The sequence below is a fragment of the Hypanus sabinus genome, chromosome 7 (assembly GCF_030144855.1).
Source record: "Hypanus sabinus isolate sHypSab1 chromosome 7, sHypSab1.hap1, whole genome shotgun sequence".
Taxonomy (NCBI): domain Eukaryota; kingdom Metazoa; phylum Chordata; class Chondrichthyes; order Myliobatiformes; family Dasyatidae; genus Hypanus; species Hypanus sabinus.
The window spans coordinates 1,778,276-1,795,446 of NC_082712.1; the positions used below are offsets into that span (position 1 = coordinate 1,778,276).

At 54.9% G+C, this 17,171-nt stretch overlaps 1 protein-coding gene across 1 annotated transcript in view; it reads right to left on the reverse strand.

Moving 5' to 3' along the window:
- Window positions 1-719: 719 nt before the first annotated feature.
- Window positions 720-17,171, reverse strand: part of LOC132396470 (receptor-type tyrosine-protein phosphatase T-like) — a 123,269-nt gene continuing 106,817 nt past the window's right edge. The window contains exons 16-19 of the mRNA XM_059974012.1: window positions 12,003-12,128; window positions 7,157-7,308; window positions 6,820-6,955; window positions 720-1,046 (exon numbers count right to left, since the gene is read on the reverse strand). Coding sequence (XP_059829995.1) covers window positions 918-1,046; window positions 6,820-6,955; window positions 7,157-7,308; window positions 12,003-12,128 — 543 coding nt within the window. The 3' untranslated portion in view covers window positions 720-917. The remainder of the gene's footprint in view (window positions 1,047-6,819; window positions 6,956-7,156; window positions 7,309-12,002; window positions 12,129-17,171) is intronic.

Sequence of the window (17,171 nt, forward strand, 5' to 3'; positions counted from 1 at the left end):
GTGACGGGGAGGGGTGTACTGAGTGATGGGTGGGGAGTGACAGGGTGTGGAGTGATGAGGTGGAGTGTGACGGGGAGGGGTGTACTGAGTGATGGGGTGGGGAGTGACGGGGTGGGGAGAGATGAGGTGGAGTGTGACGGGGAGGGATGTACTAAGTGATGGGGTGGGGAGTGACGGGGTGGGGAGTGACGGGGTGGGGAGTGACGGGGTGGGGAGTGACAGGGTGTGGAGTGATGAGGTGGAGTGTGACGGGGAGGGATGTACTGAGTGACGGGGTGGGGAGTGACAGGGTGTGGAGTGATGAGGTGGAGTGTGACGGGGAGGGGTGTACTGAGTGATGGCTGGGGAGTGATGGGGTGGAGTGTGATGGGGAGGGATGTACTGAGTGACGGGGTGGGGAGTGACGGGGTGGGGAGTGACAGGGTGGGGAGTGACGAGGTGGAGTGTGACGGGGAGGGGTGTACTGAGTGATGGCTGGGGAGTGACGGGGTGGGGAGTGACGGGTTGGGGAGTGACAGGGTGGGGAGTGACAGGGTGGGGAGTGACGGGGTGGGGAGTGATGGGGTGGAGTGTGACGGGGAGGGATGTACTGAGTGACGGGGTGGGGAGTGACGGGGTGGGGAGTGACGGGTTGGGGAGTGACAGGGTGGGGAGTGATGGGGTGGGGAGTGACGAGGTGGAGTGTGACGGGGAGGGGTGTACTGAGTGATGGCTGGGGAGTGACGGGGTGGGGAGTGACGAGGTGGGGAGTGACGGGGTGTGGAGTGACGAGGTGGAGTGTGACGGGGAGGGGTGTACTGAGTGATGGCTGGGGAGTGATGGGGTGGGGAGTGATGGGGTGGGGAGTGATGGGGTGCACCTTCACACTGACCATCACTGGTCTCTCTGTCAAGGGGAAGCTTGGGGGAGTGCACGGCTCAGAGCAGATCCTCGCTGTCCTGGTCTGTGATGGTGGGAACCCCAGCCGCTCCATTGTCTGCACCGGCAGTGTGCCCACCCATCTGCAGGTAAACCTGTGCCATCCGGTAACAGAAGCTGTACTGTTCCTGGGGGTGGGGAAGGGAGAAGAGGTGAGCAGCAGTTAGACACCACAATGGCAGCACAATCCCATCCCAGCAGTCCACACAGGGCCTCCATCCCCAGGTCATCTACCCCATTCTCTTTCCTGTTGTCTGGCCCATCTTCCCCAACGATTCATCTGCCCCTCACACCGTTTGGTTCCGCTAATCACATGCAGCCTGTCTGTCCCTTGCCCCTCCCTTCCTGTGCCTGTCCCATCTGCCCATCATTGCCCCCCAGCTTGGTGTGTTTGGTCATTTACAGATAGACTGTGGAACAGGCCCCAACGGCCCAAAGACCCTCCCTGCCCAGCAACCCACCCATTTAATCTTAGCATAATCACAAAACAATTTCAATGCTCAGTTAACCGGTTAATCCGATTTTTCTTTGGATTGTGGGAGGGAACCAGAGCACCCGGAGGAAACCCACGGGGTCACACAAGAAAAAGAAAACAAGAAGAACATAGAAAAGGAATCGGAGGGTGGAGCAAAGTTAAGATGGCGTTAAATGGCGACACCTCTGCTCGCATCTTCGAAAACAGCTCTGTTTCTATCTTTGAAATCTCTATTTTTCCTTTCCAAGGTTCTTTTGAAGACCCTGTTACACTCTTTCACAGATCTTTACGGGAATGGGACCCGCTCTCAGGGCCTCATGACGGCCGTTTTTGATATCAAGGGAGACGGCCTGGAAGCTGAGCGGGCCTTCAGGGTGCCGGGTTTTCGTGGCTCTGGAGACGGGCCGATGCTGGGACGGTGCCGCTTACTGAAACATGGAATATCGGGTTAGCTGCCAGCTGTGTGCACAAAGACCTGAGCCCTCTGGATGCAGAGCTTGGGAAATGATGCAACAGGCTTTTAACATCATAAATTAGTGAGTTGCTTGTAACGTCTCCCTTCTCGCTGTAAAATGGGGACACCCCTTTCTCCCCGATCGGGGAGAGAGAGAGCCTGCGGTAGGTCCGGCTGAGCAACTGGTCTCTGGGCACTGCAAGTCTGTATCTTTATTCATGCTTTGCTGCAGGTGTGAGTGCTGGGTGGGGGTGTCGATGTGAGAGTGCTGGGTGGGGGGTGTCGATGTGTGAGTGCTGGGTGGGGGGTGTCGATGTGTGAGTGCTGGGTGGGGGGTGTTGATGTGTGAGTGCTCGGTGGGGGTGTCGATGTGAGAGTGCTCGGTGGGGGGTGTCGATGTGTGAGTGCTGGGTGGGGGGTGTCGACGTGTGAGTGCTGGGTGGGGGGTGTCGACGTGTGAGTGCTCGGTGGGGGTGTCGATGTGTGAGTGCTGGGTGGGGGGTGTCGACGTGTGAGTGCTGGGTGGGGGGTGTCGACGTGTGAGTGCTGGGTGGGGGGTGTCGACGTGTGAGTGCTGGGTGGGGGGTGTCGACGTGTGAGTGCTCGGTGGGGGTGTCGATGTGTGAGTGCTGGGTGGGGGGTGTCGATGTGTGAGTGCTGGGTGGGGGGTGTCGACGTGTGAGTGCTGGGTGGGGGGTGTCGACGTGTGAGTGCTGGGTGGGGGGTGTCGACGTGTGAGTGCTGGGTGGGGGGTGTCGACGTGTGAGTGCTGGGTGGGGGGTGTCGACGTGTGAGTGCTGGGTGGGGGGTGTCGATGTGAGAGTGCTGGGTGGGGGGTGTCGATGTGTGAGTGCTCGGTGGGGGGTGTCGATGTGTGAGTGCTCGGTGGGGGGTGTCGATGTGTGAGTGCTGGGTGGGGGGTGTTGATGTGTGAGTGCTGGGTGGGGGGTGTCGACGTGTGAGTGCTGGGTGGGGGGTGTCGATGTGTGAGTGCTGGGTGGGGGGTGTCGACGTGTGAGTGCTGGGTGGGGGGTGTCGATGTGTGAGTGCTGGGTGGGGGGTGTCGATGTGTGAGTGCTGGGTGGGGGGTGTCGATGTGTGAGTGCTGGGTGGGGGGTGTCGATGTGTGAGTGCTCGGTGGGGGGTGTCGATGTGTGAGTGCTGGGTGGGGGGTGTCGATGTGTGAGTGCTGGGTGGGGGGTGTCGATGTGTGAGTGCTGGGTGGGGGGTGTCGATGTGTGAGTGCTGGGTGGGGGGTGTCGATGTGTGAGTGCTCGGTGGGGGGTGTCGATGTGTGAGTGCTGGGTGGGGGGTGTCGATGTGTGAGTGCTGGGTGGGGGGTGTCGACGTGTGAGTGCTGGGTGGGGGGTGTCGATGTGTGAGTGCTCGGTGGGGGGTGTCGATGTGTGAGTGCTGGGTGGGGGTGTCGACGTGTGAGTGCTGGGTGGGGGGTGTCGACGTGTGAGTGCTGGGTGGGGGGTGTCGATGTGTGAGTGCTGGGTGGGGGGTGTCGACGTGTGACTGCTGGGTGGGGGGTGTCGACGTGTGACTGCTGGGTGGGGGTATCGACGTGTGAGTGCTGGGTGGGGGTGTCGATGTGTGAGTGCAAGGTGGGGGGTGTCGATGTGTGAGTGCTGGGTGGGGGGTGTCGACGTGTGAGTGCTCGGTGGGGGGTGTCGACGTGTGAGTGCTGGGTGGGGGTGTCGATGTGTGAGTGCTGGGTGGGGGTGTCGATGTGTGAGTGCTGGGTGGGGGGTGTCGATGTGTGAGTGCTGGGTGGGGGTGTCGATGTGTGAGTGCTGGGTGGGGGTGTCGATGTGTGAGTGCTGGGTGGGGGGTGTCGATGTGTGAGTGCTGGGTGGGGGGTGTCGATGTGTGAGTGCTGGGTGGGGGTGTCGATGTGTGAGTGCTGGGTGGGGGTGTCGATGTGTGAGTGCTGGGTGGGGGGTGTCGATGTGTGAGTGCTGGGTGGGGGGTGTCGATGTGTGAGTGCTGGGTGGGGGATGTCGACGTGTGAGTGCTGGGTGGGGGGTGTCGACGTGTGAGTGCTGGGTGGGGGTGTCGATGTGTGTGTGCTGGGTGGGGGGTGTCGACGTGTGTGTGCTGGGTGGGGGGTGTCGATGTGTGACTGCTGGGTGGGGGGTGTCGATGTGTGAGTGCTGGGTGGGGGGTGTCGATTTGTGAGTGCTCGGTGGGGGGTGTCGATGTGAGAGTGCTGGGTGGGGGGTGTCGATGTGTGAGTGCTGGGTGGGGGATGTCGATGTGTGAGTGCTGGGTGGGGGATGTCGACGTGTGAGTGCTGGGTGGGGGGTGTCGACGTGTGAGTGCTGGGTGGGGGGTGTCGACGTGTGAGTGCTGGGTGGGGGGTGTCGACGTGTGAGTGCTGGGTGGGGGGTGTCGACGTGTGAGTGCTGGGTGGGGGGTGTCGATGTGTGAGTGCTGGGTGGGGGGTGTCGATGTGTGAGTGCTGGGTGGGGGGTGTCGACGTGTGAGTGCTCGGTGGGGGGTGTCGACGTGTGAGTGCTGGGTGGGGGGTGTCGATGTGTGAGTGCTGGGTGGGGGGTGTCGATGTGTGAGTGCTCGGTGGGGGGTGTCGATGTGTGAGTGCTGGGTGGGGGGTGTCGATGTGTGAGTGCTCGGTGGGGGGGTGTCGAGGTGTGAGTGCTGGGTGGGGGGTGTCGATGTGTGAGTGCTGGGTGGGGGGTGTCGATGTGTGAGTGCTGGGTGGGGGGTGTCGATGTGTGACTGCTGGGTGGGGGGTGTCGATGTGTGAGTGCTGGGTGGGGGGTGTCGACGTGTGAGTGCTGGGTGGGGGGTGTCGATGTGTGAGTGCTGGGTGGGGGGTGTCGATGTGTGAGTGCTCGGTGGGGGGGTGTCGAGGTGTGAGTGCTGGGTGGGGGGTGTCGATGTGTGAGTGCTGGGTGGGGGGTGTCGATGTGTGAGTGCTCGGTGGGGGGGTGTCGAGGTGTGAGTGCTGGGTGGGGGGTGTCGATGTGTGAGTGCTGGGTGGGGGGTGTCGATGTGTGAGTGCTGGGTGGGGGGTGTCGATGTGTGACTGCTGGGTGGGGGGTGTCGACGTGTGAGTGCTGGGTGGGGGGTGTCGACGTGTGAGTGCTGGGTGGGGGGTGTCGATGTGTGAGTGCTCGGTGGGGGGTGTCGATGTGTGAGTGCTGGGTGGGGGGTGTCGATGTGTGAGTGCTGGGTGGGGGGTGTCGATGTGTGACTGCTGGGTGGGGGGTGTCGACGTGTGAGTGCTGGGTGGGGGGTGTCGACGTGTGAGTGCTGGGTGGGGGGTGTCGATGTGTGAGTGCTGGGTGGGGGGTGTCGATGTGTGAGTGCTGGGTGGGGGTGTCGATGTGTGAGTGCTCGGTGGGGGGTGTCGATGTGTGAGTGCTGGGTGGGGGGTGTCGATGTGTGAGTGCTGGGTGGGGGGTGTCGACGTGTGAGTGCTGGGTGGGGGGTGTCGATGTGTGAGTGCTGGGTGGGGGGTGTCGACGTGTGAGTGCTCGGTGGGGGGTGTCGATGTGTGAGTGCTGGGTGGGGGGTGACGATGTGTGAGTGCTGGGTGGGGGGTGTCGACGTGTGAGTGCTGGGTGGGGGGTGTCGACGTGTGACTGCTGGGTGGGGGGTGTCGACGTGTGACTGCTGGGTGGGGGGTGTCGACGTGTGAGTGCTCGGTGGGGGGTGTCGATGTGTGAGTGCTGGGTGGGGGGTGACGATGTGTGAGTGCTGGGTGGGGGGTGTCGACGTGTGAGTGCTGGGTGGGGGGTGTCGACGTGTGTGTGCTGGGTGGGGGGTGTCGATGTGTGAGTGCTGGGTGGGGGGTGTCGATGTGAGAGTGCTGGGTGGGGGTGTCGATGTGTGAGTGCTGGGTGGGGGTGTCGATGTGTGAGTGCTGGGTGGGGGGGTGTCGATGTGTGAGTGCTCGGTGGGGGGTGTCGACGTGTGAGTGCTGGGTGGGGGGTGTCGACGTGTGAGTGCTGGGTGGGGGGTGTCGATGTGTGAGTGCTGGGTGGGGGGTGTCGATGTGTGAGTGCTGGGTGGGGGGTGTCGACGTGTGAGTGCTCGGTGGGGGGTGTCGACGTGTGAGTGCTGGGTGGGGGGTGTCGACGTTTGAGTGCTGGGTGGGGGGTGTCGATGTGTGAGTGCTCGGTGGGGGTGTCGACGTGTGAGTGCTGGGTGGGGGGTGTCGACGTGTGAGTGCTGGGTGGGGGGTGTCGACGTGTGAGTGCTGGGTGGGGGGTGTCAATGTGTGAGTGCTGGGTGGGGGGTGTCGACGTGTGAGTGCTGGGTGGGGGGTGTCGATGTGTGAGTGCTGGGTGGGGGGTGTCGACGTTTGAGTGCTGGGTGGGGGGTGTCGATGTGTGAGTGCTGGGTGGGGGGTGTCGAAGTGTGAGTGCTGGGTGGGGGGGTGTCGATGTGTGAGTGCTGGGTGGGGGGTGTCGATGCTTTTTCTCTGGTGGGGGGGTTGCTGCTTTGCTGCTGCTTATGTGTGGGAGGGGGAGGATTTCATTCTAACATGTAACTGTCACTCATTCTTTGGGGCACTTCTATGTTTGTGGATGTCTTTGAAGAAAAAGCAGTTCAGGATGTATCTTGCATACATTTCTGACATTCAATGTACCTATTGACCTTATAGAGAATGCTGGAATTGAACGCCGATACTGAGCTGCAATTGCATTGTGCTCACATCATCTCACACAAACAAGCTGGAGAAACTCAGCAGGTCAGGCAGCATCCGCTGAAATGAGCAGTCGACGTTTCGGGCCAAGACCCTTCGTCAGGACACATTATATCCTTGTGCCAACTGCTCCATCCCTCGCTCAGTCTTCCCTCAATCCTGCCAGCTGAGTTCATTCAGCAGTTTGCAGCTCCAGATAACGTCTCCGAGACTACAGGAAGGGCCAACCGTCAGCTGCAAACACACAGACAATGGACAGCCCTCGGGCTCCCTCCAGGACGCTGCACCTACCAGAGTGACGATGGCCTGGGGCCGGCTGCTGCGAGTGGTCTTCACGCAGTGGGAGACGTCGACCAGCTGGTACTGCCGGATTTGATGACACATGTTGCTGATGGTGCAGTAAAGACCACAGCGGCTGGCTCCATCCCTGCAACAAGAGAGGCTTCGGTAACTGGATCAGCCCAGGCCGTCCCCCACGCGTGTCTGTCTGTAACAGTGGCGGACAAGAACACGGAGCAGCGATGTGCTTTTGGGGCTATGCAGAGGAGGGTTCAGGATCGTGTTCCGGGAGAGGCACAAGAGTCTGCGCTGGGCTGAGTGAACAGGGGCCAGGACTTCTCTGACTCACCAGCAGGTGACAATCACAGGCGACTGCTGCCCTCGTTTCTGCCACGTCTGTACTTGCTGGTCAATGTTGAGGATTGGTTGTGGGGATTGTGGGACAGGCTCTCCCATTGGCCAGCTGTTGAGCTGTAGAACTTTGACTTCACGCTCAGACTTCTGAAATACAACACCAGACAGCTGACCATCAACACCTGTGCTGCCAAAATCCCCGTCCCCACCCATGTCCAACACTCCGATCCGTACATCTCTCACACTCACAGGCTGGTTCACTGTGTCCCCACTACCTCACTCCGCTCCCTTCCCCGATCCATTCCTAACCCACCTTTGGGTCAGGTGTGCTCCCAGTGTCAGGGGTGAGGGGTGGTCAGGGAAGTACATCTCTTTCTGGCATCCTTATGACCCATACCCGAACACAATCCCTGTCCCCAATCCAATCAACTCACTCCCACCCACCCTAAATCGTCCCAAATCCAAACCAAGCGACACACCTCACTCCCACCCACACAAATCCCAATCCAACACACACAACTCCCTCTCCCCCACCCTAATCCCAATCCAACACACACACCGCACTCCCACCCACCCTAATCCCAATCCAACACACACAACTCACTCCCACCCACCCTAATCCCAATCCAACACACACCTCCCTCTCACCCACCCTAATCCCAATCCAACATACACAACTCCCTCTCACCCACCCTAATCCCAATCCAACACACACACCTCCCTCTCACCCACCCTAACCCCAATCCAACACACACACCTCACTCCCACCCACACAAATCCCAATCCAACACACACACCTCCCTCTCATCCACCCTAATCCCAATCCAACACACACACCTCACTCCCACCCACACAAATCCCAATCCAACACACACACCTCCCTCTCACCCACACAAATCCCAATCCAACACACACACCTCACTCCCACCCACCCTAATCCCAATCCAACACACACACCTCACTCCCACCCACACAAATCCCAATCCAACACACACACCTCACTCCCACCCGCCCTAATCCCAATCCAACACACACACCTCCCTCTCACCCACCCTAATCCCAAACCAACACACACACCTCCCTCCCACCCACCCTAATCCCATTCCAACACACACACCTCCCTCTCACCCACCCTAATCCCAATCCAACACACACCTCACTCCCACCCACCCTAATCCCAATCCAACACACACACCTCCCTCTCACCCACCCTAACCCCAATCCAACACACACACCTCCCTCTCACCCACCCTAATCCCAATCCAACACACACACCTCACTCCCACCCACACAAATCCCAATCCAACACACACACCTCCCTCTCACCCACCCTAATCCCAATCCAACACATAACTCCCTCCCACCCACCCTAATCCCAATCCAACACACAGAACTCCCTCTCACCCACCCTAATCCCAATCCAACACACACACCTCCCTCTCACCCACCCTAATCCCATTCCAACACACACACCTCACTCCCCCTACCCTAATCCCAATCCAACACACACAACTCCCTCCCACACACCCTAATCCCAAACCAACACACACACCTCACTCCCACCCAACCTAATCCCAATCCAACACACACACCTCACTCCCCCTACCCTAATCCCAATCCAACACACACCTCACTCCCACCCACCCTAATCCCAATCCAACACACACACCTCACTCTCACCCACCCTAATCCCAATCCAACACACACCTCACTCCCACCCACCCTAATCCCAATCCAACACACACACCTCACTCTCACCCACCCTAATCCCAATCCAACACACACCTCACTCCCACCCACCCTAATCCCAATCCAACACACACCTTACTCCCACCCACCCTAATCACAATCCAACACACACACGTCCCTCTCACCCACCCTAATCCCAATAAAACACACACACCTCCCTCTCACCCACCCTAATCCCAGTCCAACACACACACCTCCCTCCCACCCACCCTAATCCCAATCCAACACACACATACCTCACTCCCCCTACCCTAAACCCAATCCAACACACACACCTCACTCCCACCCACCCTAATCCCAATCCAACACACACCTTACTCCCACCCACCCTAATCACAATCCAACACACACACGTCCCTCTCACCCACCCTAATCCCAATAAAACACACACACCTCCCTCTCACCCACCCTAATCCCAGTCCAACACACACACCTCCCTCCCACCCACCCTAATCCCAATCCAACACACACATACCTCACTCCCCCTACCCTAAACCCAATCCAACACACACACCTCACTCCCACCCACCCTAATCCCAATCCAACACACACACGTCCCTCTCACCCACCCTAATCCCATTCCAACACACACACCTCCCTCTCACCCACCCTAATCCCAATCCAACACACACCTCACTCCCACCCACCCTAATCCCAATCCAACACACACACCTCACTCCCACCCACACAAATCCCAATCCAACACACACACCTCCCTCTCACCCACCCTAATCCCAATCCAACACACAACTCCCTCCCACCCACCCTAATCCCAATCCAACACACACAACTCCCTCTCACCCACCCTAATCCCAAACCAACACACACACCTCACTCCCACCCACCCTAATCCCAATCCAACATACACAACTCCCTCTCACCCACCCTAATCCCAATCCAACACACACACCTCACTCCCACCCACCCTAATCCCAATCCAACACACACACCTCCCTCTCACCCACACAAATCCCAATCCAACACACACACCTCACACCCACCCACACAAATCCCAAACCAACACACACACCTCACTCCCACCCACCCTAATCCCAATCCAACACACACCTCACTCCCACCCACCCTAATCCCAATCCAACACACACACCTCACTCTCACCCACCCTAATCCCAATCCAACACACACCTCACTCCCACCCACCCTAATCCCAATCCAACACACACCTTACTCCCACCCACCCTAATCACAATCCAACACACACACGTCCCTCTCACCCACCCTAATCCCATTCCAACACACACACCTCCCTCCCACCCACCCTAATCCCAATCCAACACACACACCTCACTCCCACCCACCCTAATCCCAATCCAACACACACACCTCCCTCTCACCCACCCTAATCCCAGTCCAACACACACACCTCCCTCCCACCCACCCTAATCCCAATCCAACACACACATACCTCACTCCCCCTACCCTAAACCCAACCCAACACACACACCTCACTCCCACCCACCCTAAACCCAATCCAACACACACACCTCCCTCTCACCCACCCTAATCCCAATCCAACACACACACCTCCCTCTCACCCACCCTAATCCCAATCCAACATACACAACTCCCTCCCACCACCCTAATCCCAATCCAACACACACAACTCCCTCTCATCCACCCTAAACCCAATCCAACACACACACCTCCCTCCCACCCTAATCCCAATCCAACACACACACCTCCCTCCCACCAACCCTAAACCCAATCCAACACACACACCTCCCTCCCACCCACCCTAATCCCATTCCAACGCACACACCTCACTCCCACCCACCCTAATCCCAATCCAAAACACACACCTCTCTCCCCCTACCCTAATCCTAATCCAACACACACACCTCCCTCTCACCCACCCTAATCCCATTCCAACACACACACCTCCCTCCCACACACCCTAATCCCAATCCAATACACACACCTCACTCCCACCCACCCTAATCCCAATCCAACACACACACCTCCCTCCCACCCACCCTAATCCCAATCCAACACACACCTCACTCGCACCCACCCTAATCCCAATCCAACACACACCTCACTCCCCCTACCCTAATCCCAATCCAACACACACACCTCACTCCCCCTACCCTAATCCCAATCCAACACACACCTCCCTCTCACCCACCCTAATCCCAATCCCACACCTCCCTCTCACCCACCGTAATCCCATTCCAACACACACACCTCCCTCTCACCCACCCTAATCCCAATCCCACACCCTCTCACCCACCGTAATCCCAATCCAACATACACACCTCTCTCCCACCCACCCTAATCCCAATCCAACACACACTCCTCACTCCCACCCACCCTAATCCCAATCCAACACACTTCCCTCCCACCCACCCTAATCCCAATCCAACACACACACACCTCCCTCTCACCCTAATCCCAATCCAACACACACACCTCACTCCCACCCACCCTAATCCCAATCCAACTCTCACCTTACTCCCACCCACCCTAATCCCAATCCAACACACTCACCTCCCTCTCACCCACCCTAATCCCAATCCAACACACACCTCACTCCCACCCACCCTAATCCCAATCCAACACACACACCTCACTCCCACCCACCCTAATCCCAATCCAACACACACACCTCCCTCCCACCCTAATCCCAATCCAACACACACCTCACTCCCACCCACCCTAATCCCAATCCAACACACACAACTCCCTCTCACCCACCCTAATCCCAATCCAACACACACACCTCACTCCCACCCACCCTAATCCCAATCCAACACACACACCTCACTCCCACCCACCCTAATCCCAATCCAACACACACACCTCACTCTCACCCACCCTAATCCCAATCCAACACACACACCTCCCTCTCACCCACCCTAATCCCAATCCAACACACATACCTCCCTCCCACCCACCCCAGTCCACCCAAGTTCACCGGCATACCATAACCCCCCTCCATCCCCACACCAAACTCTCTTCCACACAGTGAAAATTGTTGTCCACACCAGGTACACAGTTCCTCTCCACCATGCCCCACCTAGTGCATCCTCTCCTCTCCCCTCCCCTCCCTTCTGCTCTCATGCTGTACTAACCTGGCCGAACTTGCGGAGGATGAGGAGTCTCTCAGTTACGTCTGTGCAGACGGTGACTGACTGCAGCTCCACCTGGAATGGGCCATAGTCTGCAGTCCCTTCCTCAGGCCAGAATAGCACGTAGGTCTGAAAAGGAGAGATGTCCAGAGATCATCAATGAGGCGATCATGGAAAGTGAGTGGAGTGATGGTGGAGTTGGACCTGTGGGAGATTGCAACCACCCTCTGTGTCAATGATTCAATGTACCTCTGATCAAGGGCAACGATCCTGCAGTCTACCCTGTCCATACTCACACAACTATAGACCTATCTTGACCACTCCTCTCCTGGGAGAGCAGATCCAGCCTCTCCAGATAACTAAGTCCTCAGTGATGTGCTGGTGAACCTCCGTGCTCTCCACTCTGTCCAGTTCCTCCGGTCTGGTGACCAGATTCTCCAGCTGAGGTCTGACCGTGGATTATAAATTTGCAGCACATCCTCCCTGCCCCTGTATTCAACATCTCAACTAATGAGGGCTGACATCATTTTGTCCAGAGAAACTTTGTTCTGTTTGGTGGTATACATGGAGACAGCTGCAAGGCAATAAACTTGAGATGCCTTCCGAACCACATTAACCACCTGTGCCGCAAGGATCTTTGGACTTCTTCTCTGTTCCATTCACGATGTATGTGCTGGCCTCATTCGTGCTCTGAAAGTGCATCAGCTCCCATGTCTCTGGATTATACTCCACCTGTTCTTTGTCAGACAGCTCATGCGTGCCACCTTCCATCCTGACAGATGCTCATCATGCCTCCTACTCGCACATCGAACAGTAGAGTTCCTAGCACCGTGAGACACCACTAGTCACAGACAGCTAACCTTCTGCCATCACCCCGTCTCCTATTGTCAACCCAACCTTGGATCCATTTTGCCAACTTGCCCTGGAACTCGTGGGCCCTTGTCAAAGACTTTACTGAATCACGTGTAAACCACATCTACTGCCCAGCTTTCATCAAAAGCTACAGAGAGGAATAATATGTACTTTTGGATCTGAAGGAGATGAGGATGATGAATACGAGGATGCAAATTGACATGACTTAGCAAATAAGGTACCCGATATGGCGATGATGGGGAGTTTTTGAATGAGGACCGTTCGCCGACGTTCAATCGAAAAGAGCCTGTGCTACTGACAGCATCTTTCGGAGAGGGAGGTGCCGGGGCAGGAAATCAAAACCAGAGAATAACAGACACGACACTGCTCTGGGTACAGCAGCTGAAGGATATGGTGTCATATATATATGCCTGGGGGTCATCCGAGGGAACTGTTCTAAGCAATTAGTTACCAGAAAGCAATAAACGGACTAGGTGGTGCTGAACAAATATAACGCATCTGCATCCACACATACACCTGCTTTGCTAGAAACACAGCGACACGCTGGGGAACTAATGACTTAGGAAATGTGATTCTGACGATTATGGGTAACAACAGTGGGGACTTCATAGATGAGCTATGTAAATATTACCAGAGGAAAGGAGAACCTTCAGGTGCATTTAAGACCTCCAGACATAGGGGCAGAAGTAGGCCATTTGGCCTGTTACACAAGCTCTGTCATTCAATCATGGCTGATCCCTTTTCTCCCCTACTCAGCCCCACTCCCCAGCTTTCTCCCCATAACCTTTGCCACGTCCAATCAAGAACCTATCAAACTCTGCCCTAAATACCTAACAATCTGGTCTCCACAGCTGCCTATGGTAATATTTTCCGTAAGTTCACCAGCCTCTGGCTCAAGAAACTTTTTAGCAACTATGCTTTAAATGCTCTATCCTGAAGCGAAGCCCTTTTGTCTTAGATTCCCCCACTGGGAACGTACTTTTCACATCTACTCTGTCTCGGCCTTTAAACATTTGAAAGATTTCACTGAGCTCTCCCCCTTCTAAATTCCAGCGAGTACAGACTCAGAGCCACCAAACATTACATAAGAACATAAGAAATAGGAGCAGGAGTAGGCCATCCGGCCCATCGAGCCTGCCCCACCATTCATTAAGGTCATGGCTTATTGGCTTACAGCCAATATTGGCTTATTGGAGTCTGTAAACTCAGCTCCATCTACCTGCCTTCTCCCCATAACCCTTAATTCCCCTACTATGTAAAAACCTATCTAACTGTATCTTAAATGTATTTAGTGAGGAAGCCTCAACTGCTTCCCTGGGCAGAGAATTCCACAGATTCACCACTCTCTGGGAGAGACAGTTTCACCTCATCTCCGTCCTAAATCTTCTCCCCTGAATCTTGAGGAGTCTCACCTACCAATGGAAACAACTTTCCTACTTCTATCTTATCTATCCCTTTCAAAATTTTGTATGTTTCTATAATATCCCCTCTCATTTGTCTGAACTCCAGAGAGTATAGTCCCAGGCGACTCAATCACTCCTCATAGGTTAACCCCTTCATCCCTGGAATCAACCTGGTGAACCTCCTCTGCACTGCCTCCAAAACCAGTATACCCTTCCTCAAGTTTGGAGACCAGAACTGCTCACGGTACTCCAGGTGCGGCCTGACCTCCCTGCTCTTGAATTCAATCCCTCTAGCAATGAAAGCCAACATTCTGTTTGCCTCCTTAATAACAATAGACAGTAGGTGCAGGAGTAGGCCATTCGGCCCTTCTAGCCAGCACCGCCATGCACTGTGATCATGGCTGATCATCCACAATCAGTACCCTGTTCCTGCCCTCTCCCCATATCCCTCGACCCCGCTATCTATAAGAGCTCTATCTAACTCTCTCTTGAAAGCATCCAGAGACTTGGCCTCCACTGCCTTCTGGGGCAGAGCATTCCACATATCCACCACTCTCTGGGTGAAAAAGTTTTTCCGCATCTCTGTTCTAAATGGCCTACCCCTTATTCTTAAACTGTGGCCTCTAGTTCTGGACCCACCCATCAGTGGGAACATGCTTCCTGCCTCCGGCGTGTCCAATCCCTTAATAATCTTATATGTTTCAATCAGATCCCCTCTCATCCTTCTAAATTCCAGTGTATACAAGCCCAGTCGCTCCAATCTTTCAACATATGACAGTCCCGTCATTCCGGGAATTAACCTCGTGAACCTACATTGCACTCCCTCAATAGGAACAACGTCCTTCCTCAAATTTGGAGACCAAAACTGCACACACTACTCCAGGTGGAGTCTCACCAGGGCCCTGTACAACTGCAGAAGGACCTCTTTACTCCTATACTCAATTCTTCTGTTATAGAGGCTAGCATGCCATTAGCTTTCTTCACTGCCTGCTGTACCTGCATGCTTGCTTTCATTGACTGATGTACAGGAACACCTAGATCTCATTTTACTTCCTCTTTTCCTAACTTGACTCCATTTAGATAGTAATCTGCCTTCCTGTTCTTGCCACCGAAGTGGATAACCTCACATTTATCCACATTAAACTGCATCTGCCATACATTTGCCCACTCACCTAGCCTGTCCAAGTCATCCTGCATTCTCATAACATCCTCCTGACATTTCACACTGCCACCCAGCTTTGTGACATCAGCAAATTTGCTAATGTTACTTTTAATCCCTTCATCTAAATCATTAATGTATATTGTAAACAGCTGCGGTCCCAGCACCGAAACTTGCGGTACCCCACTGGTCACAGCCTGCCATTCCAAAAGGGACCCGTTAATCACTACTCTTTATTTCCTGTCAGCCAGCCAATTTTCAATCCATGTCAGTACTTTGCCCCCTGTTGTACCTGCAAGCCAACCTTTTGCGATTCATGCACAAGCACTCCCAAGTCCCTACGAACAACAGCATGCTCCAATCTTTCACCATTTAAATAATAATAACAATAATCTATTATTCCTTTTGTAGTGGGTGATCTCACATTTAACAAGGTTGTATTCCTTCTGCCAGACCTTGGCCCACTCACTTAACCTATCTATATCCCTCTGCAGACTCTCCACATCCTCTGTATAATTTGCTTTTCCATTCAGTTTCAGTTCTGCTACGCTACACTCAGTCCCCTCTTCCAAATCATCAATGTAATCATCAACATTTCATAGAACCATAGAACACTACAGCACAGTACAGGCCCTTCAGCCCTCCATGTTGTGCTGACCCATATACTCATTTAAAAAAAGTACTAAACCCACACTACCCCATAACCCTCCATTTTTCTTTCATCCATGTGCCTGTCCAAGAGGCTCTTAAATACCCCTAATGTTTTAGCCTCCACCACCATCCATGGCAAGTCATTCCAGGCACTCACAACCCTCTGTGTAAAAAACATCCCTGATGTCTCCCCTAAACTTCCCTCCTTTAATTTTGTACATATGCCCTCTGGCGTTTGCTATTGGTGCCCTGGGAAACAGGTACTGACTATCCACCCTATCGATGCCTCTCATAATCTTGTAGACCTCTATCAAGTCCCCTCTCATTCTTCTATGCTCCAAAGAGAAAAGTCCCAGCTCTGCTAACCTTTCTTCATATGACTTGTTCTCCAAACCAGGCAACATCCTGGTAAATCTGCTCTGCACCCTCTCCATAGCTTCCACATCCTTCCTATAATGAGGTGACCAGAGATGATAACCTCATATGACAACCCTTCCATTCCCAGAATCATCCTTGTGAACGTCCTCTGAACCTTCTCCAATGCCAGCACATCTTTTCTTAGACGAGGAGCCCAAAACTGTTCACAATCCTCAAGGTGAGGCCTCACCAGAGCCTTAGCTTCACATCCTTGCTCTTGTATTCCAGACCTCTTGAAATGAATGGCATTGGAGGGTTCCAGTGACGTAATCATCCAGAATGGCAGCTCAAGTCAATAGCTCCTCCGGAAAAACGCACATTTTGCCCTGTTAATTCATCAACTATAAGATCTTTCGAAAATATCTGAATTGATAAGGGGGGCAAGAATGGGAAAAAGAGTGGCAATAAAAAAGCATCACTGCGGAGACTATGGATGAGAGGGGTGCAGCAAGCGGCTCTCCTACCCAAACGCGTGGTAGCGAGGCTGACGATGGGCCTTGTTCAGACGAAGCGGCAAATATGATCAAAATTCTGGAAGAGATACGGGAATTCCAGAAAGATATAAAACAGCAACTAAATGATATCAAGTCAGAGCTCGCCAATGTCAGTCAAAAAATAGCAGTGGCAGAGACACGAATTGAGAAGGTGGAAGATCGCATGCAAAATGTG